We start from the raw sequence: 27,856 nt of genomic DNA on the forward strand, positions 1-27,856 counted from the left end.
TTCAGCCCCCATCATGCAGGCCTGGTTCTCAGAGACCTAAGGAAACATGATGTCAAAAGGCCATGTTGTTCATATAAGGAGATTTTGGAGATTCAGAATCTAATTGGTGTTTGAGCTTTAGAAAGTGGTAGATGAAGTCTCCGATCGCATCTTACATGGTAAAGTCGGTCCCTATTGGCTCTCAGTAGGGAGGATGTCAGAGGATGTGTTTATCTTCTCCCCTCCCATTACTGTAGACCTTTGTTGGTGTCTTGATACCTCCTTGCAGCGTTATTTTGCAGCTGGGACTGTGACCTTGATGACATGGGGGTCAGGATGGCTTTGAATCTCTCTCTTCAGGGACTCTGTTTCCTCCTCAGCACCATGGTGGCTGCTCAAAGTGAGTTTCCTGGGATCAACAGTAAGGGGTGAAGAGAAAGGTTTCTGGAGTCAGGGAGCCAGAGCCTCAGTGTAAACCAGTGTTTTTGACCAAAAAGGAACCGCATTGACTGCGAATATTGGGTCTTCGCCTAGGGGGTGTCAACTGGTCATAGTGGCAGATTTTGTAGAGAAATGATATCGAACCCAGACTGAGATGAGTCAGTGTCAGTCAGCTTCCATGTCTCCCTTGTTTTCAGGGAGTGTTTGGTTAGTCCCGGTGGCTCCCTGTGTATGGGAAGGACCAGCGACTGACCTCAGCTGTGTCTCTGGGGTCATTGCATACTGCATTTGTCCACTTTGCAGAGGACTACCCCATCAGGGTTTCCGTGTTTGATGTTTATGTGACTGTAAGTGATGTGCTTGTGTGTCTGTCTGTAGAGTGGGTGTGAGGGGGGTATGCGGAGCATGTGAGGGCTGTCTGTGCGGGAGGAACAGGGCTGCTGAGAAGTGACTGAGTCGGTTACTCTGTGAAGCACACAGTGCCCACACTGTCGGGAGTGCCATGTCCCGTATGTAACCAGATCATAGATAATCTCACACCTGCCTCTCCTCTCTGGTTCCTCTCCTTCAGTCCCACTGCCTTCTCTGTGCTTGACTGTGGCGCTGACCCCTCAATGGATTCTGTGAGAGTCTTTTCCTCCTGGCCTCACCTATTCCTACCAAGTGTCTGTCGTAGAGCAGAGCAACCTGCAGCCATGACAAGAGGCCTCTTATTAACAGAGATTAACTGATGCGCAGCACAGTTCTATTAAGTCTCCTGAGTCCCTGGCCCAGTGCTCGTGACTCATTTCCTGACTTACTGGAATCCTGGACTAGTCCTTTCTGAATTCTGGAGGGTGCATTTCGTCTCTCCTGCATTCTTCTATCGCTCTCTGCAAGCTGGTTTCCACTGAGCCTTGGACTCAGAAGATGGCAGGCATCAAGGATGGGGCTACGAAAACCCTAGCCTTCTGCCTGGAGGAAGCAGTCTTTCAGATCTGGGTGCTGGTCCAGGGTGAGACTGCTTACAGCTCTGACTGCTGTCAGTGCTCATTGTCTTCCTTCTAGAGCTCAGTCTCTCAGCCCCTCCCTGATTCTCCTCAAGGAATCCCCATCCCTCCAAGTTTCTGCTCCATGAGTGTTGGCCAGATGATAATGAAGATTTTTCTCTTGATGACTCCGAGGTGTAGATGAGGGTTTTGGTCCCGCAAAAGTGAGAGACAATGAGTGTTCTCAGATAAGGCCCCCTCTTCTTACTAGAAAAACAATAGGAAATTTCTTCAATAGTAACTTAAGTTGCAAGAACATTTCACCAAAGCAAGCGTTCCTTTTATTTTCCCAGAACCAATACCATTCAGTGTATCCTACTAAAAATTTATTCTGTTTCATACAACATTGGGCCTTGCTCTTTGTAAAACAATGGTCCTGGCCTTTTGGAGCATTTGATAATTTCTGAGTTGGGCACATGTTACAGGAGTCTCCACTGCTAAATCCACGATGGGCATTGGCAAAAGATTATCCTTTGAAACACAGTTTATGCCATTACACAGAAACATAGACCCTCAAAGATTGGACAATTCAGTATTTATTATTTTATAAACTGTTTTTAAAAATTAACAATATATTTTGGACATCTTGTTATTCTTCTTTTACACACTAAGAACCTTTTATGGTAGTATTAAAAAATGTGGCCTATTACAGGGGTATTATGGAAAATTATTGTTTCCAATTATTTCATTATATGACCAAAACGCAATATACTCACCTAATCACCCGCTTTGATCAGTTAGTTGTTTTCAGTGTTTTGGCTTTTATGAAACACGTTCTGAACTTCCTTGTTTTTAAATGTAAATCACTTCATGATCGTTTTTCTTAATAACATTCTAAAAGTGGAATTGCTGCTTTATGGGCTGTGAATACTCCCAGAGCTTTTGTACACGAAGAGCCATTGCCTGCCAGAATGTTCGCACTAAATTTTATTCCCACCAACATTGTATGAGAGAGTTTCCAGTTCCTCACCACCATTGGCTTTTTATCAGGTTTTAGAAACTGGGCCAGTTTCATAAGCAAAAACTGGTATATATTAGCTAATTTAACCCTTCATTTGTGAATTACTTGCTAATGACGTCTGTCTTTTTAAACTTGGGATGTTTGTCATTTTTGTCATGATTTATATTGGAGCTCTTCATACTATTACTACCACGATGGCTGTGACTAAGATTACCAGCCACTTCTGTGAACTCATGTGAGTGCACCACAGCCCTACAAGGCAAACGATATTTTTATCTCAAAAAACAGATCAGAAAACTGAGGTGAAGCAAAGTTCAATCACTTGTGAGACAGGTGTGAGTAGCAGAGGCAGGATTTGAACCCAGACGACTTGGGTCCACAATTGTCCCTATTGAATTTTTCCATTTACAGGCTGCAAATCTTTCCCCCGGTTTATTTTCATTTTATTGTTCCTATGTTTTGAGATGCGTGGAAAGGTCTAATGTTAATAGTCAAATCTGTAAAAATTTCCTTCCCCCCCCCACTTTCAGAGCCTTGTTAAGAAAGCTCTTCTCTGCTTCAATTTTAAATAAATCATTTCATCTTTATTCTAATAATTTTGTGAATATATTTAAATAGATGTCAATGCTAGAGGGGTGTTTGGGTGTTTCAGTCAGTTGAGCGTCTGCCTTTTGATTTTGGCTCAGGTCATGATCTCGGGGTCCTGGGATTGAGCTCCAAGTCAGGCTCTGTGCTCAGCATAGAGTCTGCTTGAAATTCTCTCTCTGCCTCTCTCCCTGCCTCTTTCCCTGCTTGCCTGGTCTCTCTCTCTCAATAAATAAATCTTTTAAAAATTCTGAAAAAATATATGTCAATACTGGATAAATGCATAAGTTATTTTACTGAATGATATGAAGTGATATCTAACATTGTTTTATTTTTCCAGTATTATTTCCTGAATTCTGTTTTTGTCTTTTGTCACTGATTTGAATGCCACTTAAAAATATGTTAAATCACACCATGGCCTTTCCATTATATCCTTTTTGGATTTATTGAGACTTTATTTTTATTTTTATTTTTTTTTAAAGATTTTATTTATTCGACAAAGATAGAGACAACCAGCGAGAGAGGGAACACAAGCAGGGGGAGTGGGAGAGGAAGAAGCAGGCTCATAGCGGAGGAGCCTGATGTGGGGCTCGATCCCACAATGCCGGGATCACACCCTGAGCCGAAGGCAGACGCTTAACCGCTGTGCCACCCAGGCGCCCCTATCTAGACTTTAATTTCACAAATGTTTATTGGGTTTAAGGTGGGCTGGTAGGGTTTTAAGTCGATGTATACCGTTTGCAGTTCTTTAGGCGCAGAGGTCCCAGCGGAGACGAAGGAGGTGTTCCCCGGCCCCTGAAGCGAACAGTCCAGTGTGGCTGGTCACCAAAACAAGAATTTATAATTTATAACAAACTCTGTTTTCCACAGTGGCTGCACCAATTTACATTCCCACCAACAGTGCACAAGGGTTCCCCTTTCTCTATATTCTCGCCAACATTCATTATCTCCTGTCTTTTTGATAGTAACTATTCTAATACCTGTGAGGTTGTGGTTTTCTCATTATGGTTTTATTTGCATTTCCCTTATGATTAGTAATGTTGAGCACCTTTTCATGTACTTGTTGGCCCTTTGTATGTCTCTTTGGAAAAAAGTCTATTCAAGTTCTTTGCCCATTTTTTAAATACTTAAAATACTTTTTTACGGGGCACCTGGGTGACTTAGATGGTTAAGCCTCTGCCTTGGCTCGGGTCGTGATCTGGGGGTCCTGGGATTGATCTCCACATCAGGATCCCTGTTCAGCGGGGAACGTGCTTCTCCTTCTCCCTCTGTCCCTTGCTGTTCCCCTGCTTGTGCTGTCTCGCTCTCTGCCAAATAAATAAATAAAATTTAAAAAATTTTTTTCAAAGTTAAATTCTTGTTAGCTAACATACATATAATATTGGTTTCAGGAGTAGAATTTAGTGGTTCATCACTTAGGTACAGCACCCAGTGCTCATCACAACAAGTGCCCTCCTTAATGCCCATTTAGCCCATCCCCCACTCACCTCCCTCCAGCAACCTTAGTTTGTTCTCTATAGTTAAGAGTCTCTTATGGTTTAATTAAATTAGGTTATTTTCTTCCTTCCTTCCCTCCTGCCTTCCTTCCTTCCTGCCTTCCTTCCCTTCCTTCCTCTCTCCCTCCCTCCCTTCCTCCCTCCTTCCTTTCCTTTTCCTTTCCTTTCCTTTCCTTTCCTTTCCTTTCCTTTCCTTTCCTTTCCTTTCCTTTCCTTTCCTTTCCTTCCCTTCCCTTCCTTTCCCTTTCCTGCCTCCCTTCTTCCTTCCTCCTTCTTTCCCTCTCTCCTTTCTTTCTTTCTTTCTTTCTTTCTTTCTTTCTTTCTTTTTCTTTCTTTCTTTCTTCTTCCTCTTTCCATTCGTTTCCTATCCTTTCCTTTTTTCCTTTCTTCCTCTCTCCTTCCTTCCTTCCCTTCTTTTTCTTTCTTTCTTTCTTTCTTTCTTTCTTTCTTTCTTTCTTTCTTTCCTTCTTGCCTATTGATTTGTATGAGTTCCTTATATATTTTGGATATTAACTCCTTATCAGATAGATGGCTTGCAAATATTTCCTCACATTCCATATGTTGCCTTTCTATTTTGGTGATCATTCTTTTGCTCTACAGAAGCTTTTTAGTTGAGCCTAGTCCTAGTCCTACTTGTTCCCTACAGAGTTAAGATGTTTTTTTCTATTTCTGTGAAAAATATGATTGGAATTGTTAGGAATTACATTGAATCTATAGATGACTATGGGTAGCATGGATATTTTAAAAACATTAATTCTTCCAAACATGAGCAAAGTATATCTTTACATTTATTTGTGTCTTCTTCAGTTTTTTAAAATCAAAGTCTTTTAGTTTTCAATGTCCAGAAATTTCAACTCCTTGGTTAAGTTTATTCCTAAGAGTTTTCTTCTTTTGATGCTATTATAAATGAAGTGGGTTTTAAAAATATCTTTTTCAGATATTTCCTTGTTTTTGTATGGACACACAACTGATTTCTACATGTTGATTTTGTATCTGGCAACTTTACTGAACTCTTTGATTAGATATGTTTTTTGGTTGAGTCTTTAGGATTTTCTATATGTAAAGCCACCTGCAAAAGGTGACAGTATGACTTCTTCCTTTGTGCTTTGGATCTTTCACTTCTTTTTCTTGCCTGATTGCTCTGGTTGGGACTTACTGTACTATGTGGAATAAAAGTGGTGAGAGCAGACACCCTTACTTGTTCTTGATCTTAGAGGAAAAGCTTTCAACCTTTCACCATTGAGAATGATATTAAGTGGGTTTCTTATATATGGCTTGTATTATGTGGAGGTGTGTTTCTTCTATACTCAATTTTCAGAGAGATTTGATCATTTAAGGATATTGAATTTTGTCACCTTTTCTACATCTATTGAGATGATCATACGATTTTTATCTTTCATCCTTTATATGTGGTGTATTATATTTGTTGATTTGAAGCGTTGAACCATTCTTGGATCTCAGTAATAAATCCCACTTCATCATGGTATATGATCCTTTTAATGTACTGTTCAATTCAGTTTGTTAATGTTTTGCTGAGAATTTTTATATTTATGTTCATTGGAGACATTGGCCTATACCTTTCTTTTTTGTAGTGTCCTTATGTAGCTTCAGTGTCATGTTTATGCTGACAATGTAAAATGATTTGGGGAGTGTTCTTTCCTCTTCAACTTTTTAAAAAGATTTTATTCATTTATTTGAGAGAGAGAGAGAGGGAGGATATGGGCAGAGGGGAAGGGAGAGGGAGAAAGAATCTGAAGTAGACTCCACATTGAACGTGGAGCCTGATTCAGGGCTTAATTCCCCCAACTGTGAGATCATGACCTGATCTGAAACCAAGAGTCAGATGTTCAACTGACTGAGCCACCCTTTCCTCTTCTATTTTATGGAAGAGATTAAGAAGGATTAATGTTAATTTTTCTTTAAATGTTTGGTAGAATTCATCAGTGAAGCCATCTGTTTCTGGCCTTTATTGTTGTTGTTGTTTTGGGGAGGTTTTATTTATTTATTTATTTATTTATTTATTTATTTATTTAAAGATTTTATTTATTTATTTGACTGAGGAAGAGACAGCCAGTGAGAGAGGGAACACAAGCAGGGGGAGTGGGAGAGGAAGAAGCAGGCTCCTAGTGGAGGAGCCTGATGTGGGACTCGATCCCATAACGCCGGGATCACGCCCTGAGCCGAAGGCAGATGCCTAACCGCTGTGCCACTCAGGCGCCCCTGGGGAGGTTTTAAAATACCAATTCAATCTTCTTACTCATTACTGATCTGTTGAGATTTTTTATTTCCTCATGATTTAGTCTTGGTAGCTTGAATGGTCTAAGAAATTTATCCATTTCTTTTGGGTTATCCAATTTGTTGTCATATAATTGTTCATAGAGTCTCTTACGATCCATTGTAATGACCCTTCTTTCATTTACGATTTTGTCTCTTTTTCTTTTTCTTGATTAATCTAGCTAAAGTTTTGTCATTTAAAAAAATAATTTCAAAGAATCATCTCTTAGTTTTATTAACCTTTTGTATTGTTTTCTTATTCTTGATTTCATTAATTTCTGCTCTAATCTTTTTTGTTTTTTGCCTTTTGCTATCTTTAGGCTTAAATTGTTCTTTATTTCAGGTTCTTCAAAGTGTAACGATAGGTTGTTTATTTGAGATCTTTTTTTCTTAATATATGCATTCATCACTATAAATTTCCTTTTTGGAAATGCTTTGCTGTATCCCGTAAGTGTTGGCATGTGTGTTTCCACTTTTGTTTGTCCCAAGGCATTTTCTTCATATTCGATCCATTGGTTGTTCAGGACTGTGTTGTTTAATTCCCACATATTGTGAATTTTCCAGCTTTCTTTCTCTTGTTGATTTTTAGTTTCCTATCACTGTGTTCAGAAATGATATTTGATATTATTTCTGTATTCTTGAATTTGTTGAGACTTGTTTTGTGGCCTAACATACGATCTATCCTAGAAAATGTTCTGTGTGCACTTAAGAATGTGTCATCTGCTGCTCTTGGGTGGAATATTCTGTACATATCTGTTAGTCCATTTAGTTTATAGTGTTGTTCAAATTTGCTTTTTCCTTCTTGATCTTCCCATGATTCTTTGTATGATGTACACATTGTTGGAAGTGGTATATTATAGTAGCCAACTATTCTTATATTGGTGTTTCCTTCTTTTTAGTACTCTTAGTTTTTGCTCCATATATTTAGATGCTTTGATTGTGGATGGATAAATATTTACAATTGTTATATCTCTATGAATTGACCCGTTTATCATTATTTAACATCTTTTGTTTGAATCTTTCAACCATTTTAAACTTAAAGTCTCTTTTGTCTAAGTATAGCTACCCCTGTTCTCTTCTGGTTAGCATTTGCCAGAAATATCTTTTTCCATCTCCACACCCTCAGTCTATTTGTGTTCTCAAAGCTAAAGTGAATCTCTTGTGGGCAGCATCTCACTGGATCTTGCTTTAAAAAGAAATCCATCCAGCCATTCTATGTCTTTTGATTGGAGAATTTAATTCATTTATGTTTAGAGTAATTATCAATAAGTAAAGGGCTTACTATTGCCATCATGTTATTTTCTGTTTTGTAGATCATTTTGTTCTTTGCTTTCTCGTCTTTCTTGGTGATTTGGTGAGTGTTTATGGCAGTATACTCTGACTCCTTTATCATAATCTTTTATGTATCTATTATAGGTTTTTCCTTTGTGATTAAAATGAAGTTTACATAAAATATCTTATAGTTATAACATCCTATTTTATGCTGATAATAACTTCAATAGTATACAGCAACTTTTTTACTTGTGCTTTTCTTCCCTTCAAATTCTAGTTTATTCATGTTACAATTTATATCTTTTTCATATTGTGTATTCAATAACAAACTTAATATGTTGTTTTTAAACTTCTAAACTAAAATTACAAGTGATTTACACACCATCTTTACAATATTGGAGAATCTGACTTTGATTATTTACCTTTTTTTTTTTTTTTAAAGACTTTTTCTATTGATTTATTTGACAGAGATAGAGACAGTCAGTGAGAGAGGGAACACAAGCAGGGGGAGTGGGAGAGGAAGAAAGCAGGCTCCCAGCAGAGGAGCCTGACGTGGGGCTCGATCCCGGAACGCCGGGATCACGCCCTGAGCCGAAGGCAGACGCTTAACCGCTGTGCCACCCAGGCGCCCCTGATTATTTACCTTTAGTGGTGGTTTTACACATTCACAACTTTTTACAACATTAATTAGCATCCATTTATTTCAGCTTGAAGAACACCCTTTAGTATTTCTTATAAGGCAGTTCTTAGTGGCAGTGAACTTGCTCAGCTTTTGTTTGGGGAAGTATCTGTTCTTTACTTATGAAGGACATCTTTGTTAGGTATAGTATTTTTGGTTGACATTTTTTTCTTTCAATATGTTGAATATATTATGCCACTCTCTTGGCCTGCAAAGTTTTTGCTGAGAAATCTTCTTTTAGTGTTACAGGGGCTCCCTTGTATGTGATGAGTCAGTTTTCTCTTGCTGCTCTCAAAATTCTCTTTGTCTTTGAGAGTTTAATTATAATGTGTCTTGTTGTAGCCCTTTTTGGTGTCCTTTGGATGTCCTCAGTCTGGATGTCCATTTCTCTAGCCATGTTTGGGATGTTTTCAGCCATTATCGCTTTAAATAGACTTTCTCTCTCCTTCTATTCTCCTTCTGGGATTCCCATAATTCCTACATTGTTGTTGTTGTTATTGTTTGGTGGTGTCCTATGAGTCAAAGGCTTCCTTCACTCTTTTTCATTCTTTTTTCTTTTTTGCTCCCTTGACTGGATAATTTCAAATGATATATCTTCAAGTTCATGTATTCTTTCTTTTGTATGGTCAAGTCTGCTGTTGAAGCTTTTGAATTCTTCAGTCCAGTCATTGTAGTCTTCAGTTCTAGGGCTTCTGTTTGGTTTTTATTCATGATTTCTATTTCTTTGTTGAACTTCTCATTTGTCATGTACTGTTTTTGTGATTTTACTTAGTTGCCTGTCTGTGTGATCCTGTAGTTCACTGAACTTCTTTAAGAGGATTATTCATAATTCTTTGTAAGATAGTTCCTGTTGAGTATGATGTTGACTGTGGGTTTGTCATATATAGCCTTTATTATGTTTTTATGTTCTTTCATATGTTCCCAAATTGTTGATTGTTTTTCTTACCATGAAAGATGTTGTATTTTGTGAAGTGCTTTTTCTGCCTCTGCTGAGATGATCAAGTGATTTTTATCTTTTGTTCTATATGTGCTATATGTCACATTTATTGCTTTGCTTATGGTGAAATATAATATCCTTGCATCCTAGTGAGAAATCCTACTTGGTCATGGTTAATTATCCTTTTAAATTCTGTTGATTTCCATATATTAAGAACTTATACAACAACATCAAAAACAAAAACCCCCAAATAATCCAGATAAAAAAATGGATAGAACATGAAGACATTTTTCCAACAAAGCATACAGATGACCAACAGACACATGAAAAGATGCTCAACGTCACTAATCATAAGGGAAATGTAAATAAAAATCACAATGAGATACGACCTCTCACTAATCAGAATGGCTAAAATCAAAACACAAGGAATAATAAGTGTTAGCAAAGATGTGGAGAAAATGGAACCCCTGTGCATATTGTGGAATGCAACTGATGCAGCTGCTGTGGAAAACAGTATGGAGGTTCCTCAAAACATTAAAAATAAAATTACCATATGATCCGGTAATTCCACTGTTGGATATTTACCCAAATAAAAATGAAAACACTAATTCAAAAAGATATATGCACCCCCACGTTTATTACAACATTATTTACAATAGCTAAACTATGGAAGCAACCCAAGTGTCTACTGATAGATGAATGGATAAAGAAGATGTGGTGTGTGTGTGTGTATATATATATATATGATATATATATATGAATTATATATATGTATGAATACATATAATAAATACATATATATACAATGGAATATTACTCAGCCATAAAAAAGAATGAGATCTTGACATTTGCAACAACATGGATGGATCTAGAGGGAAAATGGTAAGCGAAATAAATCAGAGAAAGACAAATATCATGTGATTTCACTCATGTGGAATATCAAAACAAATGAACAAAGAAAAAAAAGGCAAACAAAAAACCTAGAATCTTAAATATAGAGAACAAGATGGTGGTTGCCAGAGGGGAGATAGCTGGGAATGGGTGAAATAGGTGAAAAAGATTAAAAGTATTTTTAGGGTGAGCACTTAAAAATGTTATAGAATTGTTGAATCATTATCGTGTACAGCTGAAACTAATAAAACATTGTATGTTAATTATGCTTGAGTTTAAAAAAATTAATTAATTAAAAATAAAATGTTTTTGAATTTGATTTGCTAATATTTTGTTGATAATTTTTGCATCTATTTTTATCAGGAGTTTTTCTTTTCTTATGTGGCTTTGGTGTGAGAGTACTGCAGGCATCATAAAATGAGTTTGGGGTGTTCCTTTCTCTTTAATTTTTTTAGAACAGTTTCAGAGGATTGCCTTTAATTCTTTACTTTTTGGTGGAAATAAGTGAAACATTTGGTTCTGGGCTTTTCCTTTTTGGGAAGTTTTGATTACTGATTCAATTTCCTTGCTCTTTATTAGCTTGAAAATTTCTATTTTTTTTTATTAAGTTCAATTAGCCAACATATAGTGGACATCATTAGTTTTTGATGTAGTGTTCAATGATTCATTAGTTGCCTATAACACCCAGTGCTCATCACATCACATGCTCTCCTTAATGCCCATAACCCAGTTACCCCATCCTCCCACCCCCTCCCTTTTGCAACCCTCAATTTGTTTCCTGGAGTCCAGAGTCTCTCATGGTTTGTCTCCCTCTCTGATTTCTTCCCATTCAGTGTTCCCCCGCTTCCCCTGTAGTCCTCTGTGCTATTCCTTATATTCCACATATGAGTGAAACCATATGATAATTGTCTTTCTCTACTTGACTTATTTCACTTAGCATAATCCCCCCCCCAGTTCCATCCATGTTGATGCAAATGGTAGGTATTCATCCTTCCTGATGGCTATTTCTTCTTTGTAAGTTGTATGTCCCTAGGCATTTATCCATTTTCTAAGTCATTGAATTTATTGGGGTATGATTATTCACACGAGTCTCTTTTGATCTCTGGGTTTTCTGTGGTAGTATCAGTTGTAATGTCTCTTCTTTCATTTATAATTTTATTTATTCATGTCTTCTGTTTTCTTAGTCAGTTGAAGTTTTGTCAATTTTGTTTATCTTTTCAATATACCAGCTCTTTTGTTAATCTTTTCTGTTGCTTCTCTGGCCTGTATTTCATTTATTTCTGCTCTGATCTTTGTTATTTCCTTCCTGGTGATGCTAACTTTGGCTTTGTTTGGCTTAGTTATTTGAGGTATAAGCTTAGGTTTTCAATTTCAGATCTTTATTTTTTTGTAATGTAAGCATTTATTGCTATTAATTTCTCTCCTAGAACTGCTTGAGTATTCCATAGGTTTTAATTTACTGTGTTTCCATTTTTTATTGTTTCAAGAAAATTTTTTGAATACCCCTTCAAGTTCTTCTTTGACTCACTGGTTGTTTAATGTCCACATTATTGTAAAATTTTCCAACTTTCTTCCTTTTATTGATTTTTAAAAAGATTTTCTTTATTTATTTGACACAGAGAGAGAGACAGCCAGTGAGAGAGGGAACATAAGCAGGGGGAGTGGGAGAGGAAGAAGCAGGCTCCCAGCAGAGCAGGGAGCCTGATGCGGGGCTCAATCCCAGGACCCTGGGATCACACCCTGAGCAGAAGGAAGATGGTTAACCACTGAGCCACCCAGGCACCCCCCTGTTATTGATTTTTAGTTTCATACCATTGTGATTGGAAGAGATAGTTGTTACGATTTTAGTCTTCTTAAATTTCTTGAGCTGTTTTGTTGCCTATCATGTGATTTACTCTGGAGAATTTTCCCTGTGTGCTTGGGAAGAATATGTTCTGCTTCTGTTGGATGGAATTTTCTGTTTATGTCTCTTAGATTCATTTGGTTTAAAGTATGGTTCAAGTCTAATATTTCCTTGTTGATTTTCTGCATGGATGGTCCACCCATTGTTCGAATGGTATATTGAAGAACTCTACTTATTATTTGATTGTTGCCTATTTCTCTTTCTGGGTCTGTTAGTATTTACTTCATATACTTAGTGCTCCAATGTTGGAAGCATATATTTACAACTGTTACATCCTCTGGATGAATTGACCACTTTATTGACTAAAGTCTATTTTGTCTGTTAAAAATATGGCTACCCTTGCTTTCTTTTGGTTTCCATTTCCAAGGACCATCTTTCTTTAATCCTTTCACTTTCATTTTGTGTGTGTCCTTAAAACTGAGGTTAGCATCTTGTAGGCAGCATATATCTGGTCTTTTTGTTTTTAGCCTTTCAGGTACTCTATGTCTTTTCATTGGGGAGTGCAGTCCATTTACATTTAGAAGAATTATTAATCTGTAGGACTTAACTAATGCCATCTTATTAATTGTCTTCTGGCTGTTTTGTAGTTCTCTTGTTCCTTTCTTCCTCTTGCTGCCTTCCTTTGTAAATTGATGATTTTTCATAGTGGTATGCTTTGACTCTTATCTTTATCTCTTGTGAATCTCCTATAGGTTTTTTCTTTGTGGTTACCACAAGGCTTACATAAAACACCTTAATATAAAACAGTCTATTTTATGCTGATAGCAATTTAACTTCTATCCCATATAGAAACTCTACCCTTTTGCACTTCCCCTTTTATGTTTTTGATGTTATAACTTAAATCATTTTATATTGTGTATCCATTAACAAATTGTTTTAGCTAAAGTTTTTCTTGTTGTTGTTTTATTGGAGAGAGAGAGAGAGGGAGAGAGAAAGTGATCACAAGTAGGGAAAGAGCTGAGGGAGTGGGAGAGAAAATCTTAAGCAGCCTCCACACCCAGCCCAGACCTGATGTGGGTCTTGATCTCACAACCCTGAGATCATGACCTGAGCTGAAATCATGAGTCAGACACTTAATCAACTGAGCCACCCAGGCATCCTTTATCTATAGTTATTTTTTTATATTTGTATCCTTTAGCTTTTATGCTAGAATTAAGTAGTTAATACATCACCATATTAAAGTGTTAGAGTATTCTGAATCTGACTATATGCTTTACCAGTGTGTTATATATTTTCATATATTCTCATGTTACTAATTGAAGGCTTTTCATTTCAGCTTGAAGAACTCATTTCAGTGTTTTTTGTAATGCAAATCTATTGGTGATGAATTTTCTTAGCTTCTATTTGTTAGCAAAAGTCTTTCTCTTTCCATCATTTCTGAAGGACAACATGCTGGGTATTTTTGATTGGAAGTTTTTTATTTTTAGCACTTTGAATATACCATATAATTCTCTCCTGGCTTGCAAGGTCTTTGCTAGGAAATCTACTGATTATCTTATATGGATTTCCTTGTATTGAATTTTTTTTTCTCTTGATGCTTTTAAAATTCTCTCCTTATGTTTGATTTTAGGAACTTTTATTATAGTTTGTCTTGAATGAGATGATTTTGGATTGAAATTTTGCAATGACCTATTAGCTTTATGAACTTGGATGTCTAAATCTCTTCCCCACTTTGGGAACTTCTCAGGTATTATTTCTTTAAATAAACGTTCTACCCCATTCTCTCTCCCTTCTTCTTCTGTGGCTCTGGTGATTAGTACATAGGTTTTTTTGGGTTTTTTGTTTTTTGTTTTTTTGTTTTGTTTTATTTTGTTTTTTTGATGGTGTCCTATAAATCTGATAGGCTTTCTTCATTCCTTTTTATTCTTTATCTTTTGCTCATCTAATTGGATAATTTCAATTGATTTGTCCTTTAACTCATGGATTCTTTCTTCTGTTTTGTTAAGACTGCCATTGAAGCTCTTTATTGAATTCTTCATTTCAGTCATTATATTCTTCAACTGCAAAATTTCCATTTGGTTCTCAAAAGTTTTTATTTCTTTGTTGAAATTCTCGTTTTGTTTGTGTATTGTTTTCTTAATATTATTATATTGTTTATATATGCTTTCTTGTAATTCTCTGAGTATCTTTAGAACATTTACTTTGAATTTTTTGTTGGGTAATGCCTATGTCTCCATTTCCTTGGGACCATGTAGTTGAGGTTTACTGTATTCCTTTGGTGGAATCCTTTCACCTTGATTCTTCTTGATTCCTGTAGCCCTGCATAGGTGTCTGTGCATTTGTAGGAGCAGTACCCTCTTCCAGATTTTATAGACTGACTTTGGTAGTAGAATACCTTCACCTGTGTGTGAGGGCACACTCTAGCATGCTGTGACCTGGATCTAGTGATGCAGAGTGCCCAACGCATGGGTGTGTGGCAGCACTGGGTCTGGGGAGCATGATGTCTCTTCAGCTCAGGTTGCTGAGGTCCACAGTGTTAACAACTGTATGGACCCTGGCAAGCACCATAGGGGGTCTGCAGTGGCTGCAAGGGCTGTTGGAGTCCTCAACAGTGACTCTAGGGCTTGTGGCTGGGGGCCAGGATAGGCAGATGTAGGACTGGAAGGGAATTTTTTCTAGATAGGAAGTTCTTTCTTTGTACTGAGCAGTACTGGCTTGAGGGATAGGATGATGCTGGCAAAATGTGCAGTCGTCATATTGCTAAAATTTCTGAAGTGGACTTCCAAGCTTTCCCAGAGTGCCTTTGTTCATGGAAAGCTATCCAATTATTGATAATTCTGTGGGGTGTGGGGGATGGAGTCTGGTGTTTCCTACTTTGCCATTTTGCTGATGTCACTTAGAATGTTCTTGAGTATAGAAATTTAGGTTGAAAATTTGTTTCTCTTTTGGATCATCTAAGGCTTCTCTACTTTGTACTGGCATCTCTTGTTTTGGGGACTTAAATGTTAGTATAGGTGTTGCTCAATTGGAGGTAATGTGTACCAATTCTGTCTTAAAATTTTTTCTTTGTCAGTTTTCTGCTGTTTCTCATCATTTTAACAAGAATAATTAGATTATGTTGTAGTAAAAAATAAGCCAAATTTCAGAAAATTAAATAAACAAAATTTATTTATTCTTACACTACACATTTACTTCAGTTTGGCAGGACCTCTGCTTATGATCATTCAACTTCTTAAGCTGTTGAATGGCTCCCTTTCTTATGGCACCAGTTTAACATGATGCTGTAGGATTTACTGTAGTTGATGCATGTAGTGGCTTTTAGATATTTCTATCTGGAAGGGCCACACATCACTTGTTCTCGTACTTAATTCAGTAAAACAGATCACAGACTCATGCTTAACTACAAACAGGCAAGGAAGTGTTGATATTTCCACGTGCACAGAGAAAACTTGAAATATTGCTGAACACTAGTCATGTCCACCACATTCAAGATGTGTCTACATATAAATTTCTTTTTATATGGCTTGCTTGAGTTTTCTTGGCCTTATTCACTTTAAGGATTAGTATCTTTCATGAGTTCTGGAAAATTCGTGTTTTTTTTTTTTTAAAGATTTTGTTTATTTATTTGACAGAGATAGAGACAGCCAGTGAGAGAGGGAACACAAGCAGGGGGAGTGAGAGAGGAAGAAGCAGTCTCTTAGAGGAGGAGCCTGATGTGGGGCTCGATCCCGTAACTCCGGGATCACGCCCTGAGCTGAAGGTAGACGCTTAACCGCTGTGCCACCCAGGCGCCCCTGGAAAATTCTTAACCAATATTTTTCAAATATTGCTTCTGCTCAATGCTCTTTTTTTCCCCTCTGTGTGTGTCTCTCTCTGTCTCCCTCTCTTCCTTCCCATATTTCAATTTAACTTGCTTCTTGCTCCACTTTATGTCTCTTATCTTCTTTTCTGTATTTTTATTCTTTTGTTTCTCTGTGCAGCATTCTAGATAATTTCTTCTAACTTATTGTTCACTTCAATAATTCTCTTCACCTGAATTTAATCTGATGAAAACATTTTAATTTCAACAAATATATTTTTCATTCATAGAAGTTCATTTGGGTTTTATAGGTTTTTTGATGCATTTTTCTTAGTTCCTTAAAGCATCCTTAAGTTTCCCTATTTCTTGATTTCTTTGAATATGGTATATGTGGTGTTTATAGAGCCAACATCTAATACATCTAATATCAGAAGTGTCTATCTGTTTCAGAAGTTTCTCTTGGTTATTGTTAATGGTTTGTTTCTTTGTGTGTTTGTCTATTCTTGACAATGTACTGGCCATTTTATTTATGAAAATTCTTTATAGAAGTATTTTGAGGCCTAGCATGAAGGTAATTTCCTCCATGAGGATCTTATTTTAATTTTTCTGTGATGATATGGCACTTTTAATAGTGGGCTACCTCAATACAAGTGCAAAAGTGATATTATCTAGATAATCTAGAGATTCAAACTTTAAATGTAATTTTATACAAGGGCATGTCTATTTCAACTGATATCCCCGCTTATTGTGGAGACTCTCTTCTGTTAGATGTCTCATCTACATACAGGTTTGGGATTTGATTTGTGCCTCCTCACCATCAAAGGTTGTAAAAACACCCCATTTTCCTGAATAGGCTATTGCTGTCAGGCAAAAGCACATTCCATGCTCCTGTGTCTCAATGAATTCCCATTTTCCCTTCAGATTTGACCTGATTTTTCCTTCTTATCTTATCAGGTCTTTAATCTCTGAAGATCATTTTTAGTATGTTTTATTCCACTTTTTATTTTATTTATTTTCAGCAGAAGAGATAAATTCAAATAACCAAGCTTACTATTACTAAGAAAATCTCCTAGGGGATGCCTGGGGGGTGCAGGGCGTGATCCCAGCATTCTGGGATTGAGCCCCGCATCAGGCTCCTCCGCTAGGAGCCTGCTTCTTCCTCTCCCACTCCCCCTGCTTGTGTTCCCTCTCTCGCTGGCTGTTTCTTTCTGTCAAATAAATAAATAAAATCTTAAAAAAAAAAAAAAGAAAGTCTCCTGGAACTTTTCACAGTAATGAAATCATCTGCTTGCTTGTGTCACCAACTAGATACCAGCTACCTGAAGGCAAGAAGGTTGTTTAATTATTTTCTGTGTTTACAGCATTTAGCACAGGACCTGCCTCTCAATTGATTATTTTATTATTATTAATTTTAAAAGATTTATTTATTTATTTGAAGTGAGGAGGGGCAGAGGCAGAGAGAGAGAGAGACTCTTAAGCAGGCTCCATGCCCAGCACAGTGCCTGACGTGGGTCTTGATTTCATTACTCTTAGATTGTGACCTGGCTGAAATCAAGAGTCAGACACTCCATTGACTGAGCCACCCAGGTGTCCTTTGATGATTTTATTATTATTATTATTTTGATGATTTTACTGTTAATAATAGTCGTTTCTCATGTACTTTTAGGATCCCATTTCAATCTTCTACTCTTACCTTAATGTTAGACTTAAAAATAAAACTGAGTAAGCTCCCGAGGATGTCTCCCTTCTTCTATTATCTCCTTTACCGTCTTCCCATTTACCTTTATTTCCTTCCTGGGATGGACCTCCTCAGGTGCTAGGGATTGAATTGTGTCCCTTCAAAATTCAATGTTGAAACTGTGTCCCTTCAATCTAGGGATTGAATTGTGTCCCTTCAAAATTCAATGTTGAAACCCTTATAAGAAGAGGAAGAGAGAGTGATCTGTCTCCGTCTCTCCCTGTGTACACATACTGAGAAAAAGCCACAGGAGCACACAGTGAGACAGCAGTGGTTTACAAGCCAAGAGAAGAGTTCTCAGAATGAAAACTGACTTGCCAGCACCTTGATCTTGGACTTTCCAGATCCCAGAACTGTGAGAAAATAAATTTCTCTTTAAGCCAGTTAGTCTGTGGTATTTTGTTATGGAGCCTGCCTAAGCAGACTAGCACACCAGGATTCTTTCCAAGTTTAGCCCTCTTCCCAGATGTTTCCCTTTTTGATGCACCACATCTGATTTCCAGAGTGGAAGCATATGGAGCCAGGTATAGATCTGAGCAGTGTGACTGAATACCTCCAGGGACCACATTTTGATTATAAGAAAAAAAATGGAGATGATTCTAGGACCTTAGGAAATCCACTTCTCTGTTCCTGATGGGAGAGCAGGAACCTAGTTCACTGGATAAGAACTGATATGAAAAAAAAGAGGTGGTTTAGGTCCCAGTTCCATGTAGGACAAAGTCACAGAATTGGTCGCTTGGGAAGAAGTCTTATTTGGATGAAGCAATTAAGCCACTTATATAAATCTCTAGCTTGTCCTGTTGCTGTTTTCTGACTCTGGAGGGAACCCCTAAATTAGTCATATATTACTGTACAAGAAATTACTGCTAAACTTGGCAGCTTAAAATAACAACTATCATAGCTTCTGTGGGCCAGAAACCTGGGCATGGCTTATCTGGGTCCTCTGACTCATGATCTCTCACAAGGTCATAATTATCCTAAGGTTCAAATGGGATTGAATACCACCCAAGCTTATTTACCTGGTTATTGGCAGCATTCAGCCCCCGGTGGACTGTCCCATGCTGGCTCTTGACTGAGTCTTCCCTCAGGTTCTTGTCATGAATCTCTCCACATGCAGCTCACCATATGGCACCTGGCTTCATCAGAGCAAGCAAATGATAGAGCAAAGACAGGTCAACAAGAGAAACTAGAGTTATCTTGAAACATGATTTTTTAAGTGATATCTCATCACCTTTACCAAATTCCATTGTTATGTGAATGTTATTAGGTTCAGGCCACATTCAAGTGTGAGAAGGATTATGTAGAAAATGGATATCAGGAAGCAGGAATAATCACGACAGTTTAGAGGCTACTTACCGCAGTCCTTTCTTTCAAAGCTAGATGAGAGTGTTCCCTATGGGACAGAGAAGGAATGGGAATATTCCTCCAGTGACTTTACGAGCCATGAACTGTAACTGAGATGGGGGAATTTGGGCCCCTACCAGCCTTATGCATACCTACCGTGAAGGCAGCATCTAGAGGCATCTGAAGGCCTGTTCTTCATGGTATGCATGAAGCTGAGTCTTACCTGCTTGTGATAAATAATTGTGTACATCTCTTCCCAACACCATGTTCAGTGATACCACATTGGTAGCTTAAAATTAAGCACAGTGGGAATATTTATACCACACAAATCAACAAATGCTATACATGAGAGGTTTCTTTTTTCCTCCTCCAGAGAGCTCATTTTTAAATACCAGCATACCACTAAAATCCTAAAATCTCTCCTGTGTTCTGTGTCTATGTCTCCCTTACAGTTACGGAGCTGAGGCTGATGAACGGGGGCCACCGCTGTGAAGGGAGAGTGGAAGTGAAATACCAAGGAGAATGGGGCACGGTATATGCTTACAAGTGGTACATGAAGGCTGCAGATGTGGTGTGCAGACAGCTGGAATGTGGACCTGCTGTTGATGCTCCTGGAGCGGCTCGTTTTGGATCAGGGGTTGGGCCTATTTGGCTTTTTAATACTGTTTGTAAAGGGACAGAGTCAACTCTCAGTGACTGTGATCGTTTTCCTATTCAAGACTACCGTGAGCAAGGTGCATCCCATAGTTGGGATGCTGGAGTAGTCTGCTCAGGTAAGGCCTGTCTGTTCTCTCAAGGGGATACCTGGCAGGAATAGCCGTGGCTTCATTCCCAGAATAGCTAACAGGATCACAAACTTGGATGAAGACTCCAGTTACACAGTGACTCCTAAAGTATTAGGTGCTCAAGGAAGCATAAAGACTTGCTTGGCCCTATACAGTGAAGGTTCCAGACCTATGGATCACTGGGCCCTTCAGATCTCTGTGGTGTATCATAAAAGGTAGGAAGGTGGGGTCAAATGTTTCATATAGGCACAGCTACTGGGTTGTACCTGTATGAAATAAATTTCATCATGGTAACTGTTTTATTTTCTTTCGTGAGATGGTCAGTCAGGTGCAGCCACAAGAGGGGACATGGGAGAGGTGCAGGGAAACAAAGTTTATTATTCTTACAAGTCCTAGAGAGATGGATAGATGGAGAGATGGAGTCACTTAATGTTGCAAGGGGGCCACATGGAAGAAGTCCCAAGGAAGCAGGTTCAACCAAGCAGGTGGAGAGCCAAGAAAGAGAGTAAAGACCTGTGGGTAAATGACCATATTGGGGTTCAAAGTGGAGTACACAAGCAAAAAGCAAAAGGGGATTTCATTGTTACATTTGAATGTTACTAGGTCATAGTCAGGGGAGGGAAAGAAGGGGGACTGGTGGCAGATATCAGCCTTATCTCATTGGTACATCTGGTCACCTGGGTGGTGTGCTCACAGCCTGTTCGTGAAGACATTGAAGCAGGAGGTAAATATGAAAAAAAAATTAAATTATTTATTTATTTTAAAAAGATTTTATTTATTTATTAGAGAGAGAGTGCATGAGCATGGAGGAGGGGCAGAGGGAGAGGGAGAAGCAGACTCCCCACTGAGCAGGGAGCCCGACCTGGGGCTTGATCCCAGGACTCTGGGATTATGACCTGAGCCAAAGGTAGACGTTTAACTGACTGAGCCACCTCAGAAAATATGAAATTGTAAAATTTACAATACAATAGCTGGAGCAAAGGAAATACTAAGGGCAGTGAGGCCAAGAGAACCCGAGGTGGCACATAAGAAGTGCTCAATACCACCTAAGTGTATTTGGCATGTGCCAAAGTGGAGGCGGTAAAGACAGCAATGAACCTAGAGTGTGAATGGTGGTGTCGGTATTTGCCAGAGATGTTTTCAGTAGTTATCACAGTGATTGATGAAAAGGTCCATCACTAACACCATCAGAACAACTTGACTTGAGGAAGATATTATCAGATATCACAGTGAATTCCCTAAGGTAGGTAGCTGGGTCTTAAAAAAGGTCCATCCATCTGATGGACTGGTGAGAAAGGTGGAGACATGAGTACATTTGACTAGGTCTATAGCAACCTAAACCCATGATCCTATAGCCAGTCAGCATTGTCGTGATCTGCATGAAGAAGATCCCTGGAAAAGTGATCTGCTTCAAATTGTAACTTCAGTGGATCTTTGATGATACTAATTCAGGTCCCTAAAAACATAAGTATTTTCTTTTTTTGAGAGCTACTCTATTGAGGTATGATTGACATGAGAAAAACTGTCCATATTTAACGTATACAACTTGATGAGTTAGGAGGAAAATATACATCTGTGAAAGCATTAGCTTGATCTATGCCATAGAGCTATTTGTCATCTCAAAAGTCTCCTCCCATCCTCTTTATTAATATTTTAAAAAAATAATTATTTTCAAAGGGCATTTGAGTTTACTACCTTCGGTTAGGATTTTTTAAAGAAAACTTGTTTTCTGACATTTCAGGTAACATTCCTTATTGTCACAATGTCTTAATCATGGGTATTAACTGCAGATAAAGTTGTGGAAACACTACAGGGGACCAGCCTTATCTTGTTAAATCAGTATCTAAGTAAAAATGGAGTGTGTGATGTTTGAACTTTTTAAGAAAATTGTTGCTTTTGATATTAATTCCAGTTAAGGTACACGTAAAGATAAAAAGAGTTTGAGAATGGTATGGCATCTAAACTTTGATTTTGTTTTTTATTCCCTGATTACCATTACCATTGCTTTAACTTAAATTCTCATATTTTAATGAACTGTTTCATTTTTCTTTGACTAATCTCTTTGTCATCAGTTTCTACTCTCCAGTCTATTTCTATATTTTTCAGAACATGTTTTAATGATGTAAAGAGAAGTCAAAGTGGTGGTGATGTAGCATTGATAAAAATAAGAAACCATGCCTTTTGCAAAATTTTAAATTGAGTTCTTGGAATTCCTCTCTCTCAATTTTAGGAAAGGGATATGAAAGAGAAATTTCAGCCTCTAGTAGATTGTTAGAAATATTGTGTTTAGCAGAAATCCAGAGGTAGAAAGAATGATCTGTGAGGATTATAGAGGAGCTTGTTTGAAATAAAGAGGGGATTTCAGAGGGTTTGGGAAAAAGACTGGGGAGGGGCTTCACAACTTGAGAAGGGCTACAGTACTGAGGTACAAAATGGGAAGGGGATGAAGATGCAATTAACTTCAGGAGGGGGAGACTGGGGACTGAAGATCCACGTTAATTCATATATTCACCACAACTTCTGTTTTAGACTTCTTGTTCTCATTTCTTCTTTCCCTCTCTTTCTCTATGTTGATGCAGGAGTTGTTTTTGAGCTCCGCGGCTGAGGTTTGCAATTTTCTTTGTGGGAAGTTTTTAAATATGAGTTCTATTTTTAAAAAGATTTTATTTATTTATTTGAGAGAGAGAGAGAGAGAATGAGAGAGAGAGCAAGTACAAGCCAGAGGGGAAGGGCAGAGGGAGAGGGAGAAGCAATGTTCTTGATCCCAGGACCCCAGGACCATGACCTGAGCCCTGAACCAAAGACAGACACTTAACCAACTGGACCACCCAGGTGCCCCCATATAATATGAGTTCTGTTTCTTTAACAAATATAGGAAAACTTAGGTTTTCCATTTATTTTTGTATTAGTTTTTGATAGATTGTGTTTTTCAAGTAATTAGTTTCCAAGGACTCATCCTATTATAAATAAAATTTTCAAATTAGGACAAAATTTCTTCATACCTTATTATTTTTTACATATTGATAGGATCCATAATGATAATCCCCTTTTCTTCCCTGATATTGTTAATTTGTGTATTTTCTCATTTTTTCTTGATCAGGTCTACTAGAAGATTATCAGTTTTTATTATTCTTTCAAAAAGAATCACCAATGAACTCTGTTGATTTTCTTTATTGTATTTGTTTTCTACTTTGTTGATTTGGTTTCTTAGTTTACATTCTTCTCTTTTGGTTATGATTTGCTGTTATTTTGTAGATTCCTGAGTTGGAATCTTAGATAATTTATATTTAGTTTTTCTTTTGTATTCTAATATATGCATCAAGGAAGTGTCAAGGCTCTAGATTTTCTTGTAAGCACTGCCTTAGCTGTAGCCCACTAATTTTGATATTACAAGATTTCTTTTGTATTTTATCATCATGAAATGTTTCTTCTTTCTTTATTTTTTTTAAAAAAGATTTTATTTATTTATTTGGCAGAGAGACAGCCAGCGAGAGAGGGAACACAAGCAGGGGGAGTGGGAGAGGAAGAAGCAGGTTCCCAGTGGAGGAGCCTGATGTGGGGCTCGATCCCAGAACGCCGGGATCACGCCCTGAGCCGAAGGCAGACGCTTAACGACTGAGCAACCCAGGCGCCCCTCTTCTTTATTTTTGAATATATTCCTGTCCTATAGTCTTAGTTTGTCTAATATTAATATAGATAACAACAGCTTTCTTTGATTAGTGCTTGCTTGGTTTATCTTTTCTGACACTTTAAATATGTTTCTGTGTTTATTTTTTTTATTTTAAATTTATTTTGGGGGGAAGTGCAGAGGATGAGGGAGAGAGAATCTCAAGCAGGCCCCAAGCTCAGCATGGAATCAGAGGAAGGGCTTGATCTCACAACTCTGAGATGATGACCTGAGCTGAAATCAAGAGTCAGATGCTTAACTGACTGAGCCACCAGACACCCCTGTTTCTGTGTTTATATTTAATGTATATATGTTTTTGTGGACAGCATATGGTGTGTCTTACTCTTTTTCCCTAGTTTTATTGAGATATAATTGAAGTGGTGTCTTACTTCTATTCAGTATGATTATCTTGCTTTTATTTGGAGTATTTAAATTATTTCAATTTAATGTAATTATTGATATGCTTGGGTTTAAGTCTACTAACTTGCTATTTGCCTTATGCATTCTTTGTTCCTATTTTAACCTTTGAGTATTTTAAGTATTCTATTTTATTAGAAATATTGCTTTGCTTAGAGTTTACCATAATGTTGAAATTATTACTCTGTAATCATATTTTACCTTCAAATGATATTATATCACAATATATAATGTAAGACCTTACATGGAATACTTCCATTTCCCTCTTCTTGTCATTTGTGCTATTGTTGTCCTACATTTTACTTATAAATATATTATAAATCTTGCAACACTTTGCTATTATATTTGCCTGAAATATTCTATTATTTTAAAAATGAGACAACCTTTTTTATATTTACCCACAGACTTATCATTTACAGCAGACTTCATAGCTTTGGGTAGATCCACGTTTTCATCTGTTACTATTTTCCTTTAGCTTGAACTTTCTGTAACATTTTTGTGCAATGCAGTGTAGGTGGCCTCAAATTTTATCATTTTTTATTTATCTGAAAACATTTTAATCTTCATTCAGTTTTGAAATGCATTTTACCAGGCGATTTTTCTATCTTTTCTCTCTCTGTGCTTCAAAGAGAAAGCTTCTACTGTTCTATGTTTAATTTCCTAATTCTTTTATTCTGCAGTGTCTAATCTCTTAAATTAATCTAGATAATTTTTCATTCCAGATATAGTATTTTTCAGTTTTAGAAGTTCCACTTGTTTTTTTCTAGTTTTTAAAAAGCTGCTTTATGCTTCATTAAGTACATTTATATAAATGGTTAAAAGACTTTGTCAGCTAATTCAATCATCTGTCTAATTTCTGCATGTTTTTAATGCTTACTCTTTTAAAAATTAAAAATATGTAAAACACTGATGAAGAAAATGAAGGAATATACAAATAAATGGAAATGTTATCTTTGGTTCATGGATTGGAAAGTGGCTCTTCATTATCCTAGGGTTTCAAGAGAGACAGCTGGTACCGTGCCCCTCCTCTCCTGACTATGTGAGGTTTTTTAACATCCAGATTCATGTTCTTTCCCACGTAGGTCACCTAAGAAGTTCGTGAAATATTTTGCTATCAAAAATTGTCAGATAGATAAAATTTGGAATCACAACTATGGATTGGTTATAATGTCTGTATTGCTAATATTGAGCCATCAGTCTGTCTATAGGCTGTCATGCATTCATGGATACAGATCTCATGGTTATCCCTATCCTCAGTCACTTGAGGGTTGGCTCTGGGGACCAAAAGCTGACCAGAATTTCAGCCCCACAAGTCTCAGGATGACTTTCTAACTTTGGCTAATAGATCTCTACTCTCTTGTAGCCCATGTCCCTCTGGGTTGGTTCTGTTCTTTATACCTCTGTACTCAAGTTTGAATGCCTACACATTACACAGTTTCCTTGGGCTCAGATGAGGAATTTACTTCTCTAACCAACACCAAAATATTTTTTCCTAGTATTCAGCTACTCCAAATAATCTGTCTGCAGAAACTCACTCACACAGGTCCCACTCTGACACCAACTGTTAAGTCCTCTCCTCATTCCCAATGCCTGGGAAAAGAAAAACTTTTATCTATGACATGTCATGGTCATATACCATTGTCCATGACATGCCACTTCTAATTGCCAAGCCAGATTCATGAACACTTACTTGGTTTGGTTTTCTTTTTTCTTTTAGGATTTGTGCGTTTAGCTGGAGGGGATGGACCCTGCTTAGGGCAGGTAGAAGTGCGTTCTGGAAAAGACTGGGTTCCATTGTCTGATGGCAACTTTACATTACTCACTGCCCAGGTCATCTGTGCAGAGCTGGGGTGTGGCAAAGCTGTGTCTTTCTCGCAAGATGTGTCCTTCAGAGAGTCAGATAGAGTCTGGCCTAAAGAATTCCAGTGTAAGGGGCACGAACCTGAGCTCTGGTTTTGCCACAAAGAGTCCTGTCCAGGAGGTGCTTGCCACCGTGGGGCTGTTCAAGTTTTCTGTTCAGGTGAGATGCAGAGCAGAACTTCAACCAGACCACATACTCTGCTGGGGTAGGAATGACATGAGATTTGGCTGAAATCTTGTCTTCTCCTACTAGTGTACACAGAAGTCCGGCTCATGAAAAATGGCATCTCTCAGTGTGAGGGACAAGTAGAGATGCATATTTCTGGAGAGTGGAAAACACTCTGTGCCTCACACTGGAATATGGCCAATGCCAATGTTGTTTGTCAACAGCTTGGCTGTGGAGTTGCCATCTCTACTCCAGAAGGAGCATACTTTGTGGAAGGAGGTGGTCAGATTTGGAAAGCTCGATTTCACTGCTCAGGGGCTGAGTCTTTCTTGTGGAATTGCCCTGTGACTGCCCTGGGTATTCCTGATTGTACCCATGGAAACACAGCCTCAGTGATCTGCTCAGGTAAGTGAGAGGGAAGGGCTGACTGGTCCTCAGGACGCTCCTTGAGTGAAATGTCCCTAAGAGCAGAGAGTGCGGAAAAATTATTTTAAAAGTGAGATACTCCATGATAAACTGATTCTTTTCATTGTTTATTTGCCTTTCAGTTCAAGGCAAGGAAATGTTAAGAGGGATATCTTTTAAAATGAACACTATTAATTAAATATATCTGAGTATTATTTACAGAGAAAGTATGTAAGTAGTAAGTGAGTAATTCAATGAATCATAATAACATGAATACTGTGTAACCCAACCCAGCTCAACAAAGAGATTAGCAGCACCCCAGAAGCCACATTCATACCCTACCAGTCACTATGCCCACATTCCTGTCTGAATAGTCTTTTCTATTTTGAACTTCATATAAAATCATATAGTATGTTTCATTTTGTGTCTAACTTCTTTGTGATTCATGCATTCAGTTGTTTATAGAAGTGTTCCACTCATTTTTATTATTGGAATGTATCCCATTGAATGACCATGTGGCCAGGTATTGATCCATCAAATGATGGTGGAGTTTGATTTATTCCCAGTTCTCAATTATTATAAAGAGTGATATAATAGATAATTGTGACAGTGACCTGTGGTACAAATAAGTATGTATTTATTTTGGGTGTTTAGCTTTTGCCTTTCATTTTTACTCTTTTAATGGTGTTCGATGATAAGCCAAGTTCTTCACTTTAACAACGTTCAGTTTATCAACTTTTATTTTATTCATTTATTTTTTGCATATAGTGCTTCTTTGGTTTTTCTTTTAATAATATTTTTTTATTATATTATGTTAGTCACCATACAGTACATCCCTGGTTTCTGATGTAAAATTCAATGATTCATTAGTTGCGTATAACATCCCTTGCACCATGCAATACGTGCCCTCCTTACTACCCATCACCAGTCTATCCCATTCCTCCACACCTCTCCCCTCTGAAGCCCTCTGTTTGTTTCTCAGAGTCCATAGTCTCTCATGCTTCATTCCCCCTTCTGATTACCCCCCTTTCTTTATCCCTTTCTTCCCCTACTGATCTTCCTAGTTCTTATGTTCCATAGATGAGAGAAATCATATGATAATTGTCTTTCTCTGCTTGACTTATTTCACTTAGCATTATCTCCTCCAGTGCCGTCCATGTAGCAGCAAATGTTGAGAACTCGTTCTTTCTGATAGCTGAGTAATATTCCATTGTATATATGGATCACAGCTTCTTAATCCAGTCATCTGTTGAAGGGCATCTCGGTTCCTTCCACAATTTAGCTATTGT

The 27,856-nt window shown here is 37.7% G+C and overlaps 1 protein-coding gene across 2 annotated transcripts in view; it reads left to right on the top strand.

The window, feature by feature from the left end:
• The first annotated feature begins 242 nt into the window (after nucleotides 1-242).
• The window catches only part of LOC100481182 (antigen WC1.1), a 50,871-nt gene continuing 23,257 nt past the window's right edge, over nucleotides 243-27,856 (top strand). For both annotated transcript variants that reach the window (XM_011228697.3, XM_034645814.1), the window contains exons 1-4: nucleotides 243-379; nucleotides 19,720-20,040; nucleotides 25,854-26,156; nucleotides 26,250-26,567. In XM_011228697.3, the coding sequence (XP_011226999.2) occupies nucleotides 304-379; nucleotides 19,720-20,040; nucleotides 25,854-26,156; nucleotides 26,250-26,567 (1,018 nt within the window). In that variant the 5' untranslated portion in view covers nucleotides 243-303. The remainder of the gene's footprint in view (nucleotides 380-19,719; nucleotides 20,041-25,853; nucleotides 26,157-26,249; nucleotides 26,568-27,856) is intronic.

The sequence above is a fragment of the Ailuropoda melanoleuca genome, chromosome 16, assembly GCF_002007445.2.
Source record: "Ailuropoda melanoleuca isolate Jingjing chromosome 16, ASM200744v2, whole genome shotgun sequence".
In the NCBI taxonomy this organism is placed as follows: domain Eukaryota; kingdom Metazoa; phylum Chordata; class Mammalia; order Carnivora; family Ursidae; genus Ailuropoda; species Ailuropoda melanoleuca.